Here is a 23,977-nt window from a genome sequence, read left to right as displayed (position 1 = left end):
AAGGTGACCTTGGGATCCTGTGCACATTTACAGCTCTGTTACCTACCTGATAGTTGTTTACAGTGATGCCTCATAACTTAGCAAAATATAAAGCCTTTTGCAGATGTTCAGTATAACTGCTGTGCTTCCTTTCACTGGATGGTTTCTTTGCTCCGTGTGTGTGTGTGTGCGCGCGTGCGCGCGTGTGCGTGTGTGTATTCTGTAAGCTTTACATTGGTTTAAACTGCTACAAAAAAATTTCAAAACACACATACTGCATTTATCACACCTGGGAGTCACCCAGAGTACTTTTAGGAAAAGCAGTTTGATGATTTACCTTTTATGTATTTCCAAAGCACTAAAGTTACAAAGACCTTAGCGTATAGGGCATAAAGATAAATGAGTCCAGGCAAACAAGGATATCCGTCACAAGAAACATTAATGGCAAGAAGTCTTTTTTTAATGTACAGTTACTTAGAGAAGAAGAGGAAAGGTTGACAGCAATTGCTTTCATCGTATATTTAAAAGTGCCAAAGAACAAAGCCATTTGCCAAGCAAAGCCATTCGCCAAGCAAAGCCATTCGCCAAGCAAAGCAGAAAGCCCTGGACTACCTTGCTGAGTTTGCTGCCTGCAGGCCAGGTCACTCTGAATTTCTTTGCCCAAGCAGACAAAATATTATCATTTCCAGTTCTTTAAAGCTGGTAGCCTGCTTCATAGCTTTGACATTCAACACATCATAATATTTTTGACCACCAAGTCCGTCCACTTTTCAAAAAGCACCTTTTGAAAGTTTTCCCAAGATAGCAATATTTCAAATCTTCATTGCTTGAGTTTGCTTCTTCGTCTTCATCCCCCGCCAGTCACTGAGATGGTTTTAATCAGGCCGGGCTGCGTGGCTCCTCTGTCAGGCTGGTACCCAGACATGGAAATGCAGCCATAAAACGGGGCTCCAAACTCTCAAGTACGCAAAGATGCTTAGTTTAGAAGGAAAGGATTTATGTAAGTAAACTAATAGAAACTGCTCCCCACATTTTTCAAAAGATTGTGGATTAAAGAAATCAGAGTAGGGGACTTCCCTGGTGGTGCAGTGGTTGGGAGTCCGCCTGCCGATGCGGGGGACATGGGTTATGCCGCAGAGCGGCTGGGCCCGTGAGCCATGGCCCGCGAGCCTGCGCGTCCGGAGCCTGTGCTCCGCAACGGGAGAGGCCGCAGCGGTGAGAGGCCCGCGTACCGCAAAAAAAAAAAAAAAAAAAAAAAAAAATCAGAGTAGATACATGTCTCAAAGTAGATACAGTCTATTTTATCTATTTTTTCATTCAACAGATAGTTGTATTTGGTGTTCTCAGATGCTGTGGTGTATGGGAAAATTAGTAAGAAATAGACTGCTTGTCCCAAGAGTTTATGCTTTAGTAGAGAAGATAAGAAATAAATATACTAGTACCTACGTTTGTACAGCAGCTTATATTTTTGCATTTTCTTATTTGACCACCACTGAAAACAAAATGAAATAGGAAGGACAGCTTTTATTGACTCCTTTTAATAGTTTAAGAAGTGGACACTTCAGGCCCAGGGTCACATAGGGATTAAGTGTCCGAGCCATGACTGGAACCTGAGTCCTGAAAAAGTATACCTAGCAAAGCACCGAGAAAGTGTTAGGGAAGATGAATGAGGCAGTAACTTCCAACCATGGGGAAGATGGAAGACCAGAGGGAGTCTGGTGCATTTGAGCTGGAGCTTGGCTTCAGATTTGTGGCAATGATGGAGCAGGAAGGAGAGGAATGGAGAAGAGAACATTCACACAGAAAAAAGAGGATGAGGGAGGCTGGAGAACGCTAGAGAGGGGTGAAAATGGGTTGTTAGAACTGGTCGTTCAGCTTGGATGGTGATCAGCAGAATGGAAGGTGGCAGGAAGGTTGGGCCAGTCCTGGGATAAGTTACACGTTAATGAGGGACCACTAGGGAGCTAGTGAATGATTCCATTGGCTCGGTTGTGTGTTGCCTTGAAAAGGCGATCATTTGGTCAAAACAGTCCTGTAAGAATCTCAAGCTTTCAGTCCAGAAAAACTGCATAGAAAGAGACCCTCAGCAGGAAGGTAAGTAAGGAATCTGGCAGAGAAACCCAGAGATAGAACAAGGTAGAGGCAGAAACACCTTTTGAAGACCTGCAGCATTCAGTTCTAATCAGAGGAGTTCTTGGTACTCCCCCTGAGAGAGAACAAGGCTGAAATCACCAAGCAAACTTGTTTCAGTGAGACGCAAGCAAGAGAATGGAATGTGCCTCAGCTGAAGAAGCAGAGCTGTACCCAGGGACCGTTTTCCTGGGTGCGTTGCTCCCTGGGGTGCTAAGGGGCAGAAGTGGGCGGGAGCCAGGAGAAGACTGCTCCTTCCGGCTTCCAGGCCTGATTTTTCACTCCTTCTGGAGGCAGAAGTGATGTCTTACTGGCTCACTTGTATTTTCCCCTCTGTTTTGCTCCCCTCTGCTCTGTGTGTATGTTGGGCTGAGATTGGGCAAGGTGAGCACTGGGAAAGGGGGACCAGAGAGAGGAAGGGAACCATGTCTGCTCTCTCCCCTCCAGTGGTGCTGCTTCTGGAGAAGGTCAGGGAATCTCCCAGGCTGCAGGCTCCTGGGTTGTTGAGGCTGTTTCTAGACTCATTGTGACTGATGGGAGAATGCTGAGTTTTCTGAGCAGGTGCCTGTTGACCCTCTGGGGTAGTCTTACTGCTCTGAAGATAAAATAAGTATAGAAGCACTGAAGTAAGGAGTTTGCAATAAAAAAGAAAAATGAAAAAGTGGAAGCCATAAGCAAAATGAAAATTATTGGATCAAGTATGAAGAATGGTAAATGTCAAAGCACTTGATAATTTTCTGCTAACAGACCTTGTGAAGATGGAAGTTTCCATAAGTCTTCTTTTCCTTTTTTTCCTCTTGCTCTTGTCACAAGATCTATGAGCATGAGGAATCTCATTTCAGTGCTGCACTGCAACACAAAGCAAGGCAGAGTCTAGCGTGCCCTTAAATGACAGCATGAACACAATGGCAGGTTTGGCTGCCTGCAATAGTTGTTAAATTGCTACTCTCTAAACTTTTAAATTTATATGTGAAAAGCTTTCAATGCAATCATTTAATTATTCATTGAAAGTTTATATTCACAACATTAATGTGCAAGTGTCATACACAACATACTCCACTAGGTACTATTTATAAAATTAAACTTAGCAATTCAGTTATGAAAATAAATCATGGCCCACATGGCCTGGAAGGCCTGCTAAAAGCAGGCAAGGGCCCATGAAAATATGTTTCCTTTGAGTTACACAGAAATCCCAGGAGAGAAAGACCAAGGGTATTTGTTTTAAGCTGCTCTGTGTATTCTCTTAAACTGTTACTATGAGGAACAGAGGTTGTGGCCATAATGAAAATGAGGAGAGCCTGAGTATATGTGTCTATGGCCTGGTTGAAGTCTGGTAGTCCAAGTGTTGTTTTCACTGGCCTGTAAAAACACCAGGGATTTGCAAAACTATTCAAAAAAGTAAAGAAATAGACGTCTTAAGATATTGAATTACTGCATATATTTGGGTTCATTTTCCCCCTCTTTTGTGTACCTTATGCCTCCAATTTCCAGCCATGCTGTTACTATTATAAATTCTCAACATGGGCTTCCCTGGTGGCGCAGTGGTTAAGACTCCGCCTGCCGATGCAGGGGACATGCGTTCGTGCCCCGGTCCGGGAAGATCCCACATGCCGCGGAGCAGCTGGGCCCGTGAGCCATGGCCACTGAGCCTGCGCGTCTGGAGCCTGTGCTCCGCAACGGGAGAGGCCACAACAGTGAGAGGCCCGCGTACTGGGAAAAAAAAAAAAAAAAATTCTCAACAATATTAAATAAAGGGGTAAAAAAAACTCTGTTGTATCCCATGTTTAAAATACCTCAAGAATTTCTACTCATGTCTGTTTTCTTTCTCCTCATACCACATTTACTTAAGTCTTAACAATACTTTGCTTCAGGAAACGTAGTAATGTACTACAGCCATAGAAAGGCCTTCTAGCCAGTCTGTTCTGTCAGGTCTTACTAATTCTTCTCTCTCGGTAAGCAAGTGGCAGCGACCACGTGGGCACGAAAGAAGATCTCCTGACTCCTCAGGGCATCTGTCTATACCACAGACCCTGATGCCAACTGGCCCCCTGCAGCCATGGTCAAATGGGAAAGCGAATCTAATCAGGGTTTAGAAGGGTGGGGAAGTCAACCTAGAAAGTCTAATGTATTTGGAGGAAGTCTTCAAAAACATCTTTAAAATTTCATAGTAGGGATTATTTTTTCTGGCAGAGTTGCAACATAAACAGATATTCCTGGCTGGCTACTCCATGGGGCAGCACCAAGTTGGCATTTACACTTCACAGAAGAGGTATCTGAGGAAAGATGGTCCCAGTTACTTGTTATGAATCATATAGACTGACTGTAGCACACTCTGGGTTTATGTGTGGAATTCATTTTTTTCTCTTACTTTTTTGTATTACATAAGTAATGCATGTTTCTTGTAGAAAAATCAGGCAATGAAAATGAAGAAAAGGAAAAAAACACGTCGTCCAGCAATGACCGTATTAATATTTCCTTCTAATTTTCCGTATATGTGTATATAAGTCTATGTACATACCTACATAGTTTTTTCGGAATGAACCTGTACTGACTCATAACCTTTTTTTCACTCAACGTAATACTGGGAATGTCTTTTTGTGTAAGGTACTGGATCTCCCATGAAGTCCTTACGAAGGCCTATCCAGGCCTAGCATTCTTTTTGTCATGGAATAAACCGCACTCAGTTTCAAATTCTAGTCCTGTCACGTACTGTGTCCTTGTGCAAGTTCCTTCGCTTCTCTGAGCTTCCCTTTCCTCACCTGTAGTCATTCCAGTTTCATAGGGTTGCAGTGAGGAGAAATTAAGTGTTTACAGCAACGAAGGGCAGCACCCAGCCCTGTAGTAGTGCTCAGTAGATGTTTGCGAATTAGTGAAGTCATGCCCTCAGGAGCTTACTTGGATGTTACTTGACTTTTGATGGGTTCTACTTGCTCACTGTACTCATCATTATCTGAAATGATTCTGTTTATTTTCAAATTTACTACTTATCGTCTCTCTTCATGAGCACAAAACATTCTTAGCAACAGAGTGGTGGCCAATGCCTAGAAAAATGCCTGGCACACAGAATGTTGAAAATTTATGGTGCTGACTTACTTGCGTCTTTCCAATGACCCAGCCTTGCCATTGTCACCTGGAGGCTGTGCAGCACAGAATCACGCCCTTTCCCTTTATCTCATTATTCACTGACCCGTGCTTGGTTCTAGCCATCCTGCGTTACCTGAAGAATGATGGGAAGATTCATTTGGTGGTTTTCAACAACCTGCAGCTGGCTGACGGCAGGCGGCACAGGGTCCTCCTGAGACTGAACAATCTGCACCGGGGAGCTGGCTCCGTAGAGCTCTACGTGGACTGCTCGCAAGTGGATTCCATTCACAATCTCCCCAGAGCCTTTTCTGGCCTCGCCCAGAGTCCTGAGGCTGTTGAATTGAGGACTTTCCAGAGGAAGGCACAGGTAAGAACCCACAAACCATTCTCCAGACTGGAAAGATGAGTTTCTGAAGCTTCTGCTGAATGCAGAAGAGTGGGCTGAGGTCAAGAGTGGGTCTAATTTTGGCTGCATGTTAGAAACACCCGTGGAACTTAAAAACCGACTGCTAGAGGGCCCACCCTCCAGACAAGTTAAATCAGAATCTATAGCGGTGGTGCCTCAGCATCAGTATTTTTTAAAATACTGATTCTAATGTGAAGTCAAAATTGAGAGCTGCTCTTTTAGATGATAAGTGGAGACTTTGGCAATATAATTGTAAAGCAGGAAAGGAATAGCAAAAAGAATAGCAAAAATTTTTTAACTTTCTTAGGGCAATAGGATGATCTACTTGTAATCTTTCTATAACGTTATTATATTTTTAATGAAAGTAAAAAAGAATGATTGGAAATTGCCAAGCACCAGGAACAACATTTTTCACAGGTCTCACTAGAGCATCCCTAACAAAAAGACCCTTATTGCCAACTTAATTCCATGAGGCCTTACAAATCACATCACTTCTGTCTTCCGTTTTATGCCCTGTTGATGGTATTTTTTTCCATCATATCATTGCACCTACTCTAGAAATTGCCACATATGCTTCTCTTAGAATTTTGCGCTAGGGGGACTTCCCTGGTGGCACAGTGGTTAAGAATCTGCCTGCCAATGCAGGAGACGTGGGTTCGAGCCCTGGCCCAGGAAGATCCCATGTGCCACAACTACTGAGCCCACGTGCCACAACCACTGAAGCCTGTGCTCCTAGAGCCCGTGCTCCACAACAAGAGAAGCCACCACAATGAAAAGCCCATGCACCACAACGAAGAGTAGGCCCTGCTCACCGCAACTAGAGAAAAGCCCGCGTGCAGCAATGAAGACCCGATGCAACCAAAAATAAATATAAAAAAAAAATAAATTTATTTAAAAAAAAGAATTTTGTGCTAGGAAATACTTTGTTTCCTATAAATAACTAGTAGTATTCTTTGTCTTTTCCAATTATTACTATAACTGCTCATCGTTCCAGAATTTCATCTGATACGGAAGTCAATCCCAAAATCAGTAACTACGTTCATCCACTGTGGCCCATTGTTTTATATATTGCAATCACTATTTTCCACTTCTATTTCATTATTTTATGCTTTAACTAAACTATATGTGCTCTTACCAAGTTATTCTGAGCCCTTTGTGTAAAGAAGCAGGGTGTAAACAGTAATTTCCATTGTAACTAGGAATGCTGAGGAGTTTTAGATAATAATGTAAAAACTATGAATCAGACTAGAATTTGTGCTTCAAACATAGGAAGCATTTTCAAGCAGAAGTTTCAAGAAAGCTAAAATCCAAGTGTAGAGAGAGGGAGAAAGAGTTGTATATATATTTAGTGTAGATTTATAGAGAGAGAAAAACATTAATGGAGAGATATGCCAAACTTTATTTCTGAATCCCCAGGGTAGCCCAAATAGTCAGAATGACAGTCAGAAATTGTGTCACTGACATTTCAGAAATTAGTCTCCACCAAATAAGTCCATTTCTAAAAACCAAGGTCATCAGAAACAGATGGAATTTTTTGGAATTTTGTCCAAAAGTTTTACCTCCTTAGACTATCAACAAGGACCACAGTGCTCTGTCTTCATAGTCACCTTCTCAGTCAGTCAGTCAGTCAATTAGTCAGTCAGTAGGCACGTTCTAGGCATTAGGCCAAACAGTCATGGCTCTGCCTCCATAGAGCTTATGGCCTGATTCCAACAAAATACCTATTATGTAGCACGTGTCGCATACATCTTAACTTAGCTAAATGAAAAAGCAGAGTCCCTCTGAAAATCCTTAGCATGCTCATTTCTAAAATAAGAATGATGACTTTATGTTGCCACAGTTAACATAAACATTTTCTATCATACATATATAAAGTAATGAGTACAGTAAAAGCTACAAAATTAAGGGGTGAGAAAATTGACTATGACTAACAATGAATGATGGATATAAACCAGTAGTGTGAAAATATATGAAAATATACATCACAGAATATACAGTTTAATATCACTAATTATTAAAGAAATGTAAATAAAAATCACAATGAGGTATCGCCTCACACCGGTCAGAATGGCCATCATCAAAAGGTCTACAAATAATAAACGCTGGAGAGGGTGTGGAGAAAAGGGAACTCTCTTGTACTGTTGGTGGGAATGTAAATTGGTACAGCCACTATGGAGAACAGTACGGAGGTTCCTTAAAAAACTAAAAATAGAACTACCCTATGACCCAGCAATCCCACTACTGGGCATATACCCTGAGAAAACCATAATTCAAAAAGACACATGCACCCCAGTATTTATTGCAGCTCTATTTACAATAGTCAGGTCATGGAAGCAACCTAAATATCCATCAACAGAGGAACAGATAAAGAATATGTGGTACGTATATACAATGGAATATAACTCAGCCATAAAAAGGAACGAAACTGGGTCATTTGTAGAGACCTGGATGGACCTAGAGAGTGTCATACAGAGTGAAGTAAGTCAGAAAGAGAAAAACAAATATCGTATATTAACATATATATGTGGAATCTAGGAAAATGGTACAGATGAACCTGTTTGCAAGGCAGAAATAGACACAGATGTAGAGAAAAAATGTATGGACACCAAAAGGGGAAAGGCGGGGTGGGATGAATTGGGAGATAGGGATTGACATATATACACTAATATGTATAAAATACATAACTAATGAGAACCTGCTGTATAGCACAAGGAACTCAGTGCTCTGTGGTGACCTAAATGGGAAGGAAATCCAAAAAAAGAGGGTGTATATGTATACGTATAGCTGATTCACTTCGCTGTACAGCAGAAACTAACACAACATTGTAAATCAACTATACCCCAATAAAAAAGAAAGAAAAAGAATATACACACACACAAAAGAATATACGGTTTATTCATCTTCATAATCCAAGGAAACCAGAGACTTTGCTAAAACCTGGATCCAAGGCACCCTAAGAACAATAGTGTTTCAAATTGGGGTCAATGTCTTATTCATTACAGTCTAAACTCCATAAACAGACAACTCTTCAGAGGCTCCTGCCACAAAAGAGCTTGTTTACCATGAAGGAAAACTGCCTTTTCTCTTCTCCTAGTCACCTTCATGAGCTCTCAGACCATGCTGGACTCCAGCACTCTCCTAAGCTACTGGTTTCTTCCATATTTGCTTCAGTCAAAAGGACAGGGCTGGCAGGCTTCAGGAAAAAATGCAAACCCACAAAATTATGGAAAGTGTCAGAGTCCAAGTATTCAGGCCTACTGTGTTATGAAAATCGTGTGCGTCTGCAAGCTCACTGGCTTTTGAATGACATCAGCAATGTATGGTGTGAATCCGATTTCTTCCAGGACTCCTTGGAAGAGCTGAAGTTGGCGGTGAGAGGCTCGCTGTTCCAGGTGGCCAGCCTGCAAGACTGCTTCCTGCAGCAGAGCGAGCCGCTGGCTGCCACAAGCACAGGTGTGGGCTCTTGGGCAGTTTGCACACCTCCATCAACACAAACCCCCAGGCCCCCGGCTGGACTGGGTCCCATCCCAGAAAGGTGGGCTGTGGGCAGAGCAGCCCTACAGGATCATGTACCTACAGAGATGAGGCTCTTGTGCCAAGTCCAGGGCAAGGAATGTTTTCATTGCACTTTTATTAGTATAATTCATAGGAGTTTGGTGTAACCAGCCCAGTGGCATCATTATCATTATGTTGTAGATGAATTAAATGAGTTTGACCCTAAACTAAATTCCTGTATCTTAGGTTCTTTGTCTTGATGGTCTCTGGGAAATCATTTGTTTTTGAGTCACTGTAGAAATAGCTGTCACTGACTGAATGCGCCTTATCTTCTGCTGTTCCTACAGGAGACTTCAATCGGCAGTTCTTGGGGCAGATGTCACAACTAAACCAGCTACTGGGAGAGGTGAAGGATCTTCTGAGACAGCAGGTAACAAGTAGGACATACCATCAGAGAAGGCCCAGTCTTATCAGAGAAGCTCTGTGTTGGAGATAATGGATCTGCAGGCCTGCAGAGGCAGGGAGGGGACCTGGAGCCTGAGCCCAAGTGGCCCCGTGCAGCCCGCTGCCCCGGGGCTCTGAAAATGGGGGACCAGCCTGTGCTAAACACACCAGGGCTCCATGCAGAGTGGGAACTACCAAGAGCTCCTTTAACACTCCTTTAAGTACTGCTTAATAGTTTGCTACTCATGGATTCTTTCACTCCTGGATTATACATCAGGAACTCCTTTTCCATCTTTTTTTTCCTCCCTTCCCATTTCTAAAGGTCAAGGAAACATCATTTTTGCGAAACACCATAGCTGAATGCCAGGCTTGCGGTAAGTGCTTTTCTAGTAACTGGTGCATTCTGAGTTGGACCAGCAAATGCCAACTGATGATGGGCCTGGGTGGGTGAGGCTCCACTGGCGCTGGTTTCTGGAGGTTTGGCACAGAGGCAGAGGGAAGGAAAAAGAAGTTCACTGCGAAGCTAAACTTGATTCTGTATGAGCTCTGTTTTCTCGGTGGTTTATAAGCCTGTGGATGATGGTTTTCCTCTAGGTCCTCTCAGCTTTCAGTCTCCAACCCCCAACACCGTGGTGCCCCCCGTGCTCCCAGCATCCCTGATACCCCCAGTGCGCCGGTGCGATTCCAACCCGTGTTTCCGTGGCGTCCGATGTACCAACACCAGAGATGGCTTTCATTGTGGGCCCTGCCCTGAGGGCTACACAGGAAATGGGATCACCTGTTCTGACGTTGATGAGGTAAAAGTTCAACTAGATAGGATGGGGCTCCCTCAGTATCTTGTACATCCGACAGCTTATGGGAAAAGAAGCCATGTTGATGACTAAGGGATGACTTGGGTTGTCCTCCAGGCTACATAAAAAGTACTCCCTCGGGAATCCTTAGAGATCTGTGATGGTGGGAAGGAGGAGGCATGACACGCAGTTGTGGCCGTGATCATTGCGTCTCCCCTCCAGGGTTCCCCCTCTTCCAGTTTGTGTTACTACAATGCTGAGATTTCAGCCTTCAACTCTAACATTGATTCTTTCTCTTAAGCAGTCTCTGTGACAGTTGTGATTTTTCCACACATTTGCAAACATGGGAGGGGGAAGATCTGGGTAAGAGTATATTTCAGGGGTTGCAACTGATTGCTTCAGGCTTCCTAAAACAGAGGAGCAGACAGGAATCTCAAACCAATAAGACCTTTTGAAGAGGCCCCATTATCTGTGAGTAACCAAAAGTGCCCAGAGAGGGAGCCAGAAGGACATACAGCAAATACGGGCTGTTTGGCCAGCTGGCAAAGCCTCTGAAGGACCATCGTTAGCCAGCCACTGGTCCAGTCCCAAGACAGTGTTCGCAGTGGGTAGCAAGGCTGCCCCCATGTGCCTTTGGCCAGAGGAAGGCTGGAAGGAGCTTTCACACACATGCATCCTGCAGGCTTGTGGTAGCTGATGACCTCCCCAGGTAGTAAGCAATTAAGATGGTCTTTAGTCATCCCTCCACTGGAAGAACATCTGCACATGTTTCACAGAACTGCATCTGGTTTTTATCTGTGAGCTGGAATTTTCCTCCTTTTGAAAGGGCAGGAAGTGGTCATGTTTTTTACATTAGTTGAACTGGTTAAAAACGAAACAAAACAAAATCAGAATGAACCTCCTAGACTGTGAGAGCCTAGGAACAGTCATGGACTTGGTAGGGCACAAAGGCAGGCACAGACCCTGATGAATCACATCTTACTCAAGAAACAACAACTGCCCTGGTTTTGTCTTCTCAAGGTCTTTTTCTTTGAGTAGTTGGTTCCTTTGGACTCAACTGATAGCTAGCTGACAAGTGGTCCAGGAGCACTGTCCTCTCACAGAGGTTTTAAAACTCCAAGTTAGAATATCAGGGAATTTGCGCTGGGAGGTAGACTGGTTAACATTAAGGACTCTTTCCACTCGGCTGTGCGTGATTCTATAATATAGCAAAAGTCCACTACAAGGAAACCTCCAGACCGTGTGGGTCAGGGATTCTGTGAGTAACTATGAAATTGGAAGCCTTTATTGCCTTTGATCATGTCGAGCACCAAAAAATGATAGTTAAATGAATCCCCAAGTCTGCACAAATAGATGAATGGAAGTTTGAGCGTGTTTTTTCCATGCGGCTAAAGAGTGAATTTTTCTTTCTCTCTAGTGCAAATACCATCCCTGCTACCCAGGCGTGCGCTGTGTGAACTTGGCTCCTGGCTTCAGATGTGACACCTGCCCGGTGGGCTTCACAGGGTCCACGGTGCAGGGTGTTGGGATCAATTTTGCCAAGACAAACAAGCAGGTGGGCTGAAGTTGTGGCCTTTTAGTCTCTAATTACCAACAGAAAACCTTTGGTTGGTTCCCACCTCTTTCCATATAACCCTTTACCTCCCGGAGCGGCCAAGGGTGTGCAGAATGTCCTCATGCACTGCGGGCACATTAGGAAGTTTTCCAACTCATTTCATCAAGGCTAGTGAGGAGGAAGCTAGTCAGCTGGGATAATCGAGTAGCACTAGGAAAGCAGTGAAGGGGGTAATCCTGGATATGTGACATGTTTCAGCCTTATTTTGTTGGTAGCCTTTTGAACATTTTGTCCCACCAAATAACTTAAGAACTGGGGAAACAAAAGCTTTGAAAAATTAGGTCACTTTCATAGAGTCATTGTTGCTGATCAGAAGCTGTTTTAGAGATGAGAGGATTTCAAGAGTAGAAATAATCCCCTGAGGAAACCTGCCTTTCTTCTTATATAAGCCGTAAATTGCTGTAGAGCACTCAAGCACTTTGTGACAGTCTCCGTTTATTTCCAAATGTTCTACTATATCCTGACCATTGTTTAACTGACTGACCGTGAAATTCTTTTTGATGTTTTCAGCCCCTAAAAATGGTTGGTCTATAAATATAGTTTACTACCTTATGGAAATTATTAGCTTTAAAGAAGGGCAGAGGTTCATTATTTCCTAGCAGCCTATCAAAGGATTCTAGAGGGCATCATTTTTTAGACTAGAAAAAGGAGCCAAGCTCGACACACACGAATGACAAGCCATTGGAGTAATGACCTAAGTTTTTCTTCCTCTTCTCTAAAGACAGAATCGCCAAGACTAAGCTAAGGAAAATAGACAAAAAGAAACAGAAGGTGCTTTATGTAAGCTAGGAAGGAGCCCTTCCAGTGGATTTCCAGAATATGGCAGAATGAACTCAGGTCAAAGGGAACCAACTTGCTAAAATTAAACAACAAATTTTAATGCATGACCAATATCAAAAGAAATAAGAGGAAATGTGCAGGTTCGAGAAACAAAGAGGGAACTCAGAGTCAGAGCTGTGGGTGGAAACTGATGTCACAGCAGTTCATGGGAGGTGGGAGATGGTTTTAGGTCCTCCAAGTGGGAAACTGGGGTTCAAGCACTGTGTGGGTATAGCAGATGTAGTCTTGAACCTTTAGAAAGACCTAATACCCCTGAAGAAAACCAGAAGCCTTAGAGAGCTACCCTACTTATTACAAGGAGATGAGAAAACTTTCTTAGGCCCCAAAAATCAACAGGAAGCTTGATGTCAGCTTTGGGACATGGTTGACAGAAATGACAGTTGCCCACAACAAATCAAAGCTCCAAGCTCGTAAGACACATAGTCATGAGCTCCAAACCTATGTTACACATAGAATGCAGAAACAGGAGCCCCAAAATTGACATCAAAACCAGCCCTAGAGCAGTAAAATCCCCAGGACCCTGGCTAATATCACTTTGTGAAGAGACTCCAAAACTCAGGGCAAGTGGGACACCCTCAAGCAAAAGCAGGGCCACTAAGGATATACTCTGATCACCAGCCTACCTGCAATTGCACGTCCTTGCTTCACACAAAGATGTCAAAACAAAGCAAAATGTATTTGTCTTTCTACTTAAACAGTGTCCCTTTAAACTTCTCTGCACTAGGTCTGCACTGACATCGATGAGTGTCGAAGTGGAGCGTGTGTTCTCAATTCTATCTGTGTTAACACTTTGGTGAGTATTTTTCATGGCTCTTGTTATCGAAGACTAGTTATTAAAACAAGTATGTGTACATAAATCATAACCCCAAAACACATGGAGAACATATGGGCATAATATATTTGACTTGCAAGTGAGGATAAAATTTGTGCTGAAAAACAGTTTTTAATGTAAGAGTAATTTATAAGTAATTTTCTATATAAGAATGATTTTATATGGGAATTTCCTTGTGGTCCAGTGGTTAGGACTCTGCGCTGTCACTGACGAGGGCTGGGGTTCAATCCCTGGTCGAGGAACTAAGATCCCGCAAGCTGTGTGGCATGGCCAAAAAATTAATAATAATAATAATTTTATAAATGCCAAATTTGTTCTTTATCTTCTCTCAAAGTTGCAGTGATGGGCTTTGGGGTTTTTTCTTTTTTTTTATACAGCAGTTCTCATTAGTCATCACTTTTATACACATCAGTGTATACATGTCAATTCCAATCTCCCAATTCATCACACCACCACCACCCCCTGCCATGGCTTTCCCCCCTTGGTGTCCATACGTTTCTTCTCTACATCTGTGTCTCTATTTCTGCCCTGCAAACCAGTTCATCTGTACCACTTTTCTAGGTTCCACATACATGCATTAATATACGATATTTGTGTTTATCTTTCTGACTTACTTCACTCTGTATGACAGTCTGCAGGTCCATCCACGTCTCAAACAAATGACCCAATTTCGTTCCTTTCTATGGCTGAGTAATATTCCATTGTATATGTGTGCCACATCTTTATCCATTCGTCTGTCAATGGGCATTTAGGTTGTTTCCATGACCTGGCTATTGTAAACAGTGCTGCTATGAACATTGGGGTGCATGTGTCTTTTGGAATTACGGTTTTCTCTGGGTATATGCCCAGTAGTGGGATTGCTGTATCCCACTAAAAACTAAAAAATTCTATTTTTAGTTTTTTAAGGAACCTCCATACTGTTCTCCATAATGGCTGTATCAATTTACATTCCCACCAACAGTGCAAGAGGGTTCCCTTTTCTCCACACCCTCTCCAGCATTTGTTGTTTGTAGATTTTCTGATGATGCCCATTCTAACTGGTGTGAGGTGATACCTCATTGTAGTTTTGATTTGCATTTCTCTAATAATTAGTGATGTTGAGCAGCTTTTCATGTGCTTCTTGGCCATCTGTATGTCTTCTTTGGAGAAATGTCTATTTAGCTCTTCTTTCCATTTTTGGATTGGGTTGTTTGTTTTTTTCATATTGAGCTGCATGAGCTGTTTATATATTTTGGAGATTAATCCTTTGTCCATTGATTCGTTTGCAAATATTTTCTGTCATTCTGAGGGTTGTCTTTTCGTCTTGTTTATGGTTTCCTTTGCTGTGCAAAAGCTTTTAAGTTTCATTAGTTCCCATTTGTTTATTTTTGTTTTTATTTCCATTACTCTAGGAGGTGGATCAAAAAAGATCTTGCTGTGATTTATGTCAAAGAGTGTTCTTCCTATGTTTTCCTCTAAGAGTTTTATAGTGTCCAGTCTTACATTTAGATCTCTAATCCATTTTGAGTTTATTTTTGTGTATGGTGTTGGGGAGTGTTCTAATGTCATTCTTTTACATGTAGCTGTCCAGTTTTCCCAGCAGCACTTACTGAAGAGACTCTCTTTTCTCCGTTGTATATCCTTGCCTCCTTTGTCATAGATTAGTTGACCATAGGTGCGTGCCTTTATCTCTGGACTTTCTATCTTGTTCCATTGATCTATGTTTCTGTTATTGTGCCAGTACCATATTGTCTTGATTACTGTAGCTTTGTAGTATACTCTGAAGTCAGGGAGTCTGATTCCTCCAGCTCCGTTTTTTTCCCTCAAGACTGCTTTGGCTATTTGGGGTCATTTTTGTCTCCGTACAAATTTTAAGATTTTTTGTTCTAGTTCTGTAAAAAAGACCATTGGTAATTTGATAGGAATTGCATTGAATCTGTAGATTGCTTTGGGTAGTATAGTCATTTTCACAATATTGATTCTTCCACTCCAAGAACATGGTGTATCCATCTGTTGGTTTCTTCTTTAATTTCTTTCATCAGTGTCTTATAGTTTTCTGCATACAGGTGTTTTGTCTCCCTAGGTAGGTTTATTCCTAGGTATTTTATTCTTTTTGTTGCAATGGTAAATGGGAGTGTTTCCTTAATTTCTCTTTCAGATTTTTCATCATTAGTGTATAGGAATGCAAGAGATTTCTGTGCATTAATTTTGTATCCGGCAACTTTACCAAATTCATTGATTAGCTCTAGTAGTTTTCTGGTGGCATCTTTAGGATTCTCTATGTATAGTATCATGTCATCTGCAAACAGTGACAGTTTTACTTCTTCTTTTCCAATTTGGATTCCTTTTATTTCTTTTTCTTCTCTGATTGCTGTGGCTAGGACTTCCAAAACTATGTTGAATAATAGTGGCAAGAGTGGACATCCTTGTCTTTTTCCTGATCTTAGAGGAAGTGCTTTCAGTTTTTCCACTATTGAGAATGATGTTTGCTGTGGGTTTGTCATATGTGGCCTTTATTATGTTGAGGTAGGTTCCCTCTATGCCCACTTTCTGGAGAGTTTTTATCATAAATGGGTGTTGAATTTTGTCATAAGCTTTTTCTGCATCTATTGAGATGATCATATGGTTTTTATTCTTCAGTTTGTTAATATGCTCTATCACATTGATTGATTTGCGTATATTGAAGAATCCTTGCATCCCTGGGATAAATCCCACTTGGTCATGGGGTATGATCCTTTTAATGTGTTGTTGGATTCTGTTTGCTAGTATTTTGTTGAGGATTTTTGCATCTATATTCATTAGTGATATTGGTCTGTAATTTTCTTTCTTTGTAGTATCTTTGTCTGGTTTTGATATGTCTGGTTTTGTGTGATGGTGGCCTCACAGAATGAGTTTGGGAGTGTTCCTTCCTCAGCAATTTTTTGGAAGAGTTTGAGAAGGATGGGTTTAGCTCTTCTCTAAATGTTTGATAGAATTCACCTGTGAAGCCATCTGGTCCTGGACCTTTGTTTGTTGGAAGATTTTTAATCACAGTTTCAATTTCATTGCTTGTGATTGGTCAATTCATATTTTCTGTTTCTTCCTGGTTCAGTCTTGGAAGGTTATACCTTTCTACGAATGTGTCCATTTCTTCCAGATTGTCCATTTTATTGGCATACAGTTGCTTGTAGTAGTCTCTTAGGATGCTTTGTGTTTCTGCGGTGTCTGTTGTAACTCTTCTTTTTCATTTCTAATTTTACTGATTTGAGTCCTCTCCCTCTTTTTCTTGATGAGTCTGGCTAATGGTTTATCAGTTTTGTTTATCTTCTCAAAGAACCAGCTTTTAGTTTTATTGATCTTTGCTATCATTTCCTTCATTTTCATTTATTTCTGATCTGATCTTTATGATTTCTGTCCTTCTGCTAACTTTGGGTTTTGTTTGTTCTTCTTTCTCTAGTTCCTTTAGGTGTAAGGTTAGATTGTTTATTTGAGATTTTTCTTGTTTCTTGAGGTAGGCTTGTATAGCCATAAACTTCCCTCTTGAGGTAGGCTTGTATAGCCATAAACTTCCCTCTTAGAACTGCTTTTGCTGCATCCCATAGGTTTTGGATCGTCGTATTTTCATTGTCATTTGTCTCTAGGTGTTTTTTGATTTCCTCTTTGATCTTCAGTGATCTCTTGGTTATTTAGTAACATATTGTTTAGCCTCCATGTTTTTGTGGTTTTTACATTTTTTCCCCTGTAATGATTTCTAATCTCATAATGTTGTGGTCAGAAAAGATGCTTGATATGATTTCAATTTTCTTAAGTTTACTGAGGCTTGATTTGTGACCCAAGATGTGATCTATCCTGGAGAATGTTCCATGCGCACTTGAGAAGAAAGTGTAATCTGCTGTTTGGGGATGGAATGTCCTATAAATATCAATTAAATCTATCTGGTCTATTGTGTCATTTAAAGCTTGTGTTTCCTTATTTATTTTCATTTTGGATGATCTGTCCATTGGTGTAAGTGAGGTGTTAACGTCCCACTATTATTGTGTTATTGTCGATTTCTTCTTTTATAGCTGTTAGCAGTTGCCTTATGTATTGAGGTGCTCCTATGCTGGGTGCATGTATATTTATAATTGTTATATCTTCTTCTTGGATTGATCCCCTGATCATTATGTAGTGTCCTTCCTTGTCTCTTGTAACATTGTTTATTTTAAAGTCTATTTTATCTGATATGAGTATTGCTACTCCAGCTTTCTTTTGATTTCCATTTGCATGGAATATCTTTTTCCATGCCCTCACTTTCAGTCTGAATGTGTCCCTAGGTCTGAAGTGGGTCTCTTGTAGACAGCATATAGATGGGTCTTGTTTTTGTATCCGTTCGGAAAGCCTGTGTCTTTTGGTTGGAGCGTTTAATCCATTCACGTTTAGGGTAGTTATCAATATATATGTTCCTGTGACCATTTTCTTAATTGTTTTGGGTTTGTTTTTGTAGGTCCTTTTCTTCTTTTGTGTTTCCCACTTAGAGAAGTTCCTTTAGCGTTTGTTGTAGAGCTGGTTTGGTGGCACTCAATTCTCTTAGCTTTTGCTTGTCTGTAAAGCTTTTGATTTCTCCTTCAAATCTGAATGAGATCCTTGCTGGGTAGAGTAATCTTGGTTGTAGGTTCTTCCCTTTCATCACTTTAAGTATATCATGCCACTCCCTTCTGGCTTGTAGAGTTTCTGCTGAGAAATCAGCTGTTAACCTATGGGAGTTCCCTTGTGTGTTATTTGTTGTTTTTCTCTTGCTGCTTTTAATAATTTTTCTTTGTCTTTAATTTTTGCCAATTTGATTACTATATGTCTCAGTGTGTTTCTCCTTGGGTTTATCCTGTATTGGACTCTCTGCGCTTCCTGGACTTGGGTGGCTATTTCCTTTCCCATGTTAGGGAAGTTTTCGACTATAATCTCTTCAAATATTTTCTCTGGTCCTTTCTCTCTCTCTTCTCCTTCTGGGACCCCTATAATGTGAATGTTGTTGCATTTAATGTTGTCCCAGAGGTCTCTTCAACCTCCCAGAAGTTGTCTTCATTTCTTTTCATTCTTTTTTCTTTCTTCTGTTCCACAGCAGTGAATTCCACCATTCTGTCTTACAGGTCACTTGTCTGTTCTTCTGCCTTGGTTACTCTGCTATTGATTCCGTCTAGTGTAGTTTTCATTTCAGTTATTGTATTGTTCATCTCTGTTTGTTTGTTCTTTAATTCTTCTAGGTCTTTGTTAAACATTTCTTGCATCTTCTCGATCTTTGCCTCCATTCTTTTCCCGAGGTCTTGGATCATCTTCACTATTATTATTCTGAATTCTTTTTCTGGAAGGTTGCCTATCTCCACTTCATTTAGTTGTTTTTCTGGGGTTTTATCTTGTTCCTTCATTTGGTACATAGCCCTCTGCCTTTTCATCTTGTCTATCTTTCTGTGAATGTGGTTTTTGTTCCACAAGCTGCAGGATTGTAGTTCTTCTTGCTTCTGCTGTCTGCCCTCTGGTGGATGAAGCTATCTCAGAGGCTTATGCAAGTTTCCTGATCAGTGTTGGGCTTTTGAATTAATGTTTATTGAATAAAATATTATCATTCTAGTATTTTTTAAATAGGAAGAGCTTTTTAATTTGTATTAATAGTTCAGTATTCCAAAATATGCATTTTACTCGTGACAACACAATTCCCAAATGGTATTCATTATTTTCATAGGACTTCTCGAAAGTCATTTGTATTTAATTAAAATGCCTAACGCTTAGTGGGTTGAATTTTTTTTTTAACATCTTTATTGGGGTATAATTGCTTTACAATGGTGTGTTAGTTTCTGCTTTATAACAAAGTGAATCAGTTATACATATACATATGTTCCCATATCTCTTCCCTCTTGCGTCTCCCTCCCTCCCACCCTCCCTATCCCACCCCTCCAGGCCGTCACAAAGCACCGAGCTGATCTCCCTGTGCTATGTGGCTGCTTCCCACTAGCTATCTACCTTACGTTTTGTAGTGTATATATGTCCATGCCTCTCTCGCTTTGTCACAGCTCACCCTTCCCCCTCCCCATATCCTCAAGTCTGTTCTCTAGTAGGTTTGTGTCTTTATTCCTGTCTTACCCCTAGGTTCTTCATAACATTTTTTTTTCTTAAATTCCATATATATGTGTTAGCATATGGTATTTGTCTTTCTCTTTCTGACTTACTTCACTCTGTATGACAGACTCTAGGTCTATCCACCTCATTACAAATAGCTCAATTTCATTTCTTTTTATGGCTGAATAATATTCCATTTGGGTTGAAATTTTAACTAATCAGATTTGGCTTTTATTCCTGAAAGTTCCTGTTGACTCTTTCCAAGGTGATAGGTGTAGCACAGTAGACTGTCAATGAAGGAACTATTGGCTCCAGGTATGACTGCTTCTCATTTACTGTATGTTCCTGGGAAAGGTTTTTAATCTCTAGGTTCCTAGCTTCCTTATATGTCAAAGCATTTTATAAATATCAAGTCACTTATTTTAATCCTTACAACAAACCTGTCAATAGGCACTATTATTATCCCCATTTTACAGTTGAAGAAACTGAGGCACAGGAAAGTTAAATAATTAGGCAAAGGCCACACATCTCATAAGACATCCAGTCTGGCTGCAGAGCCCTGTTCTTATCCACAATGCTGCCTAGGAATATACTGGGACTTACTAGCTTTTTAGCTTCTTAGCTTTTTACCAGGACAAAGCTAGTCTGCGGAAATGGATTTGGGAGACACTGACATGAAGGTAATAACTAAAATCACTCAGGGAGAGGAAAAGTAGACAGTGGAACTGTCTACAAAATAGAGCTCTAGAAAACCTCAAAAATGAAGGAGTAGGCAAAGGAAAACGAGCAGAGAAACAAAGAAAAGGAAAGAACTGACCAAAGGGAGTCTTCCAATGAGGCTGACAGATCAAGAAAGATCATTGGAGAGAATGCCCTGGCGGTCCAGTGGTTAGGATTCTCCCAGGGCCTGAGCTCAATCCCTGGTTGGGGAACTAAGATCCCACAAGCCCTGCAGTGTGGGCAAAATAAAATAATAATACTTGGAAAGCATCTTTTGGATTCAGTGAGTCAGGGGTTGTGAGTGAGCAAAATCATTGAATTGTGTAGTTTATGTGGATGTCTTTCATGATATGTAAAGTCTATCTCAGTAAAAAAGAAAAAAAAAGCAGTCAAGCTTGTCCCGGAAGCGCCACCGCAATGGAGCTGACAGCTCACTTGCCAGGTTTCTTTCAAAGCACTCCACCTCATCAAGAATTCTCAGCGCAAGGCCGACATTTCTCTGTTCCTTTGTCACTTGACTGTTAAAAAAAAAAAGCCAAATGAACATTAAAAACAATTTTCTCATTTGCTTTTTTACCAAACCGTGTTCTTTGTCCCCAGAGTAAATTTTCTCACTCCACCTCCCAGGACTTCACTGGAGTTTTCAGCCCTTTCCTCCTTGCCCTCCACAGTGGAGCCGGCAAGTCAAAGTGGCTCACTGGCCAGCCTTCTCCCTTCGATTGTGTTCCTTCATGTCTCCGTGGCCTGCTGTGGCTTCCAGTCTGGTAGTGTCTCCCCCAATACTCACACAGTGTTAGAAGACATACACATAAGCAGAGGCAGGCATGGGGCTCGCTTCATCCTGGCATCATCGAGTACATGTAAAAATAGACACAAGCGCCGTACCTTTGCTCACAGGTCTGAGGCCCTGGCTCACCGTCTTGCTCTGCTCCTCACAGGGATCTTATCGCTGTGGGCCTTGTAAACCAGGGTACATTGGTGATCAGTCGAGGGGATGCAAAATGGAAAGAAACTGCAGGAATCCAGAACTGAACCCTTGCAGCGTGAACGCACAGTGCATTGAAGAGAGGCAGGGGGATGTGACATGCGTGGTAAGTTGTTTGCTACTTTTTTTATCATTTTCCCCCTTCCATTTGAAACACCATGCCTCTCCGGTTTCTACTTGCTTCAGGATAAAAGTACTCAAGAATGAAAACAATTCCATCAAAGTAAACAAAGGATGTAGTAATAACAGAGTCAGCTGAGTTTGTGGGGAGCAATCTGAAGTCCACCTGACCATCAGCCACCCTCTTTCTCTCCCTCTTGGCCGTGGGTCGGCACCATCCCCTTGGGCACCTCGGTGGTGGACCCCAGCTCCCAGCCACCCCCTCTGGAAGGCCCAAGAAGTGAGCAGCCGGAGCGGAAGGAGCCTCCTTCCCTCCCTTCCGACTGCTGCCCTTCCTTACTGTCCTCACCCTGAGGGCATCCAGTTTCAAAATCTGGCCTCATACTCCAGGAGGTGAGCCACAGTGGAGGGGTGGTGGGCTGCTCTTATAAACCCTGGGAGGAAACCTCCCATCTTCCGCAGCACCCTCTGTTCTCTGTGTCCACCTCGGCCGGGTTCAGGAGTAGCTCAGTGGGTGCTCACTCTCCTTCCCATGCGGTTCCCCACCCGGGAGCCGGCCTGGGGAGGAGGAGGTGGGTAGAGGGCAGGGCAGTTGCAGCCTTGCAAGGGTCTCCCACCAGGCAGGTGTGTAGTGGGCCCTTGGCGAGGAATGAGGTTCATGCCTGCCATCCATCCTGCCCTGGAGTCCTGGGGGATTCTAGGTGCTGCTCAATCAGCCGTCTTCAGCCACTCACCTCCCCAGGGAGCCAGGCCCTTTAGAGTTGGGGGCTCATAGGTTCATGGCGATCACCCTGAGCGGCAGGATGGATCCTGGGAGACTTTTTCTCTCTTCTTTATACCTCAAACTCAGACTCCCTTAACCTTCGTGTTCTCAGAATTTTCTACAATGGGCATATCACTTTCAAATAGGAAAAATGAGAAGAATCAAAACTAAGTTAGAGAAATAACTGTAATGGCACCAGCTCTCTCCATCAACACAGATCATTTGTAACAAGATACTGATGAAGGAATGGGCTGGGTTCAAGGGGGAGAAAAAAATCAACAGTTCCTCTAATTCCTGTTGATGGGGCATGTTTATTCCCATTGAGAGGCAAGCTTATATCTATGTTTAAATCCTCATTTTCTGTGAACAAATTAACGATTCCCCCGGGATGGTGGGTGATGAGGCTCTTCATGTGTTTTGTGTTTTTCTCCCTTAATGTGTTTTTGAATTTGTGGCAAGGCACAATGACAGATGGTAAAGGATTAATACACTTGGTGTGACTACTAAAATAATTTAATCTGCCAGAAAATGGCTCATTAAAAACAACCTTGTTCCTAGAGGAAATCTTTTCTTCATTAAAATGAGTCAAGGACCATACCCCACGGCTGAGCTCTCCAGGCCCTCTGAAGGCCCTGCTGAAGCAATTGAACAGAAATAGGGGCAGTTACGGGGAGGGGTGTCTTTGGATTCTGCCTTCCACATCTCTGGTTGCAGAAGCGGGGTGCACGTGATTAAGAACAGCCAGCCTGCAGCTTAGGAAGTCACTGGTCTTAAATCACGTTATTTTGATGAATGAGGGCAGGAAATTTAACATTTACTCATGTAAAGTTTCTTTTTCCTTGGCCCTGTTCCCCCGGCTCTTACCTGCCCCTGCCTTGCTGGTTCCCTGTCGTTTTCCAGGCCCCCTTGTCTCCTGTTCCTTCTGCAGTTCTGCCTGCCCCTCCTCGGGCACCTATCCTGCTCCTGAGCTGAGCTCCCAGGTACCACCTCATACCCAGGACACCTCTTATAGAAGGATTTCCTTTCTCTTGGGTTTATCATTCATCCTTTAGCCAGGCCAACTATATGGAATATCAGAGGGAGAACTCAAAGTGCATGTCAACCAAATACCTGTGGCAGAAAACATTGAACTGGGACAGTCTTGAGTTCAAGTCCCAGCTCTGAGACCTTGGGCAAGGGACTTAGCCACTCTGAGCTGAGTCGGCTCTTTTGTAAAATGGGATAGTGATGACCTTGCAGCATCATTGTAAGGACTGGAGATAATGCTTATAGAGTCCGGTATGGAATAACTGTTATTTTAATGCCTCTTCTGCTGACAATGAAGGCTTGCTCTCAGCAGCTGGTGGTGGCACAGAACTTGGGTAGACTTTTCCAGAAACGTAGAGAACATGCAGACCCAGCACTACACCTGTGGGAATCTTCACCTGTTAAAAGATATGAGTGGAGGTAAAGCACTTTGGAAGGTTCCTGCTGTGGTGGAAATTGATCTAGAAGACCATTAGATTCAGAGATACGACTGTGGCTCCAGAATGCTAAGGAAGGTGCCACAGCGGCCGCTCCACCCTTGTATGCATTCATTTCCACTGGGAGAAGAAACTGGATAATCATATGGAGAACATTTTGACGATAATTCAAAAGTACAAATACCCTTTGAACCAAGAATTTCATGCTAAGAAGCCAGTACAGGTGCAGAATGATAAATGTCCTCAAATTCTTGGTGGCAGCATT

General features: G+C 42.2%; 1 protein-coding gene across 1 annotated transcript in view; it reads left to right on the top strand.

Moving 5' to 3' along the window:
• Window positions 1-23,977, top strand: part of THBS4 (thrombospondin 4) — a gene marked incomplete at its 5' end in the record, with an annotated part of 49,878 nt that overhangs the window by 11,823 nt on the left and 14,078 nt on the right. Inside the window, 8 exons of the mRNA XM_082835132.1 lie at window positions 5,313-5,560; window positions 8,944-9,052; window positions 9,442-9,524; window positions 9,861-9,912; window positions 10,133-10,335; window positions 11,747-11,884; window positions 13,509-13,577; window positions 21,320-21,472. Of these exons, the coding sequence (XP_082691258.1) occupies window positions 5,313-5,560; window positions 8,944-9,052; window positions 9,442-9,524; window positions 9,861-9,912; window positions 10,133-10,335; window positions 11,747-11,884; window positions 13,509-13,577; window positions 21,320-21,472 (1,055 nt within the window). The remainder of the gene's footprint in view (window positions 1-5,312; window positions 5,561-8,943; window positions 9,053-9,441; window positions 9,525-9,860; window positions 9,913-10,132; window positions 10,336-11,746; window positions 11,885-13,508; window positions 13,578-21,319; window positions 21,473-23,977) is intronic.

This window comes from Leucopleurus acutus (assembly GCF_964270905.1).
Source record: "Leucopleurus acutus genome assembly, chromosome: 3".
Taxonomy (NCBI): Eukaryota; Metazoa; Chordata; class Mammalia; order Artiodactyla; family Delphinidae; genus Leucopleurus; species Leucopleurus acutus.
This window is presented reverse-complemented; position numbering and strand designations above follow the sequence as displayed.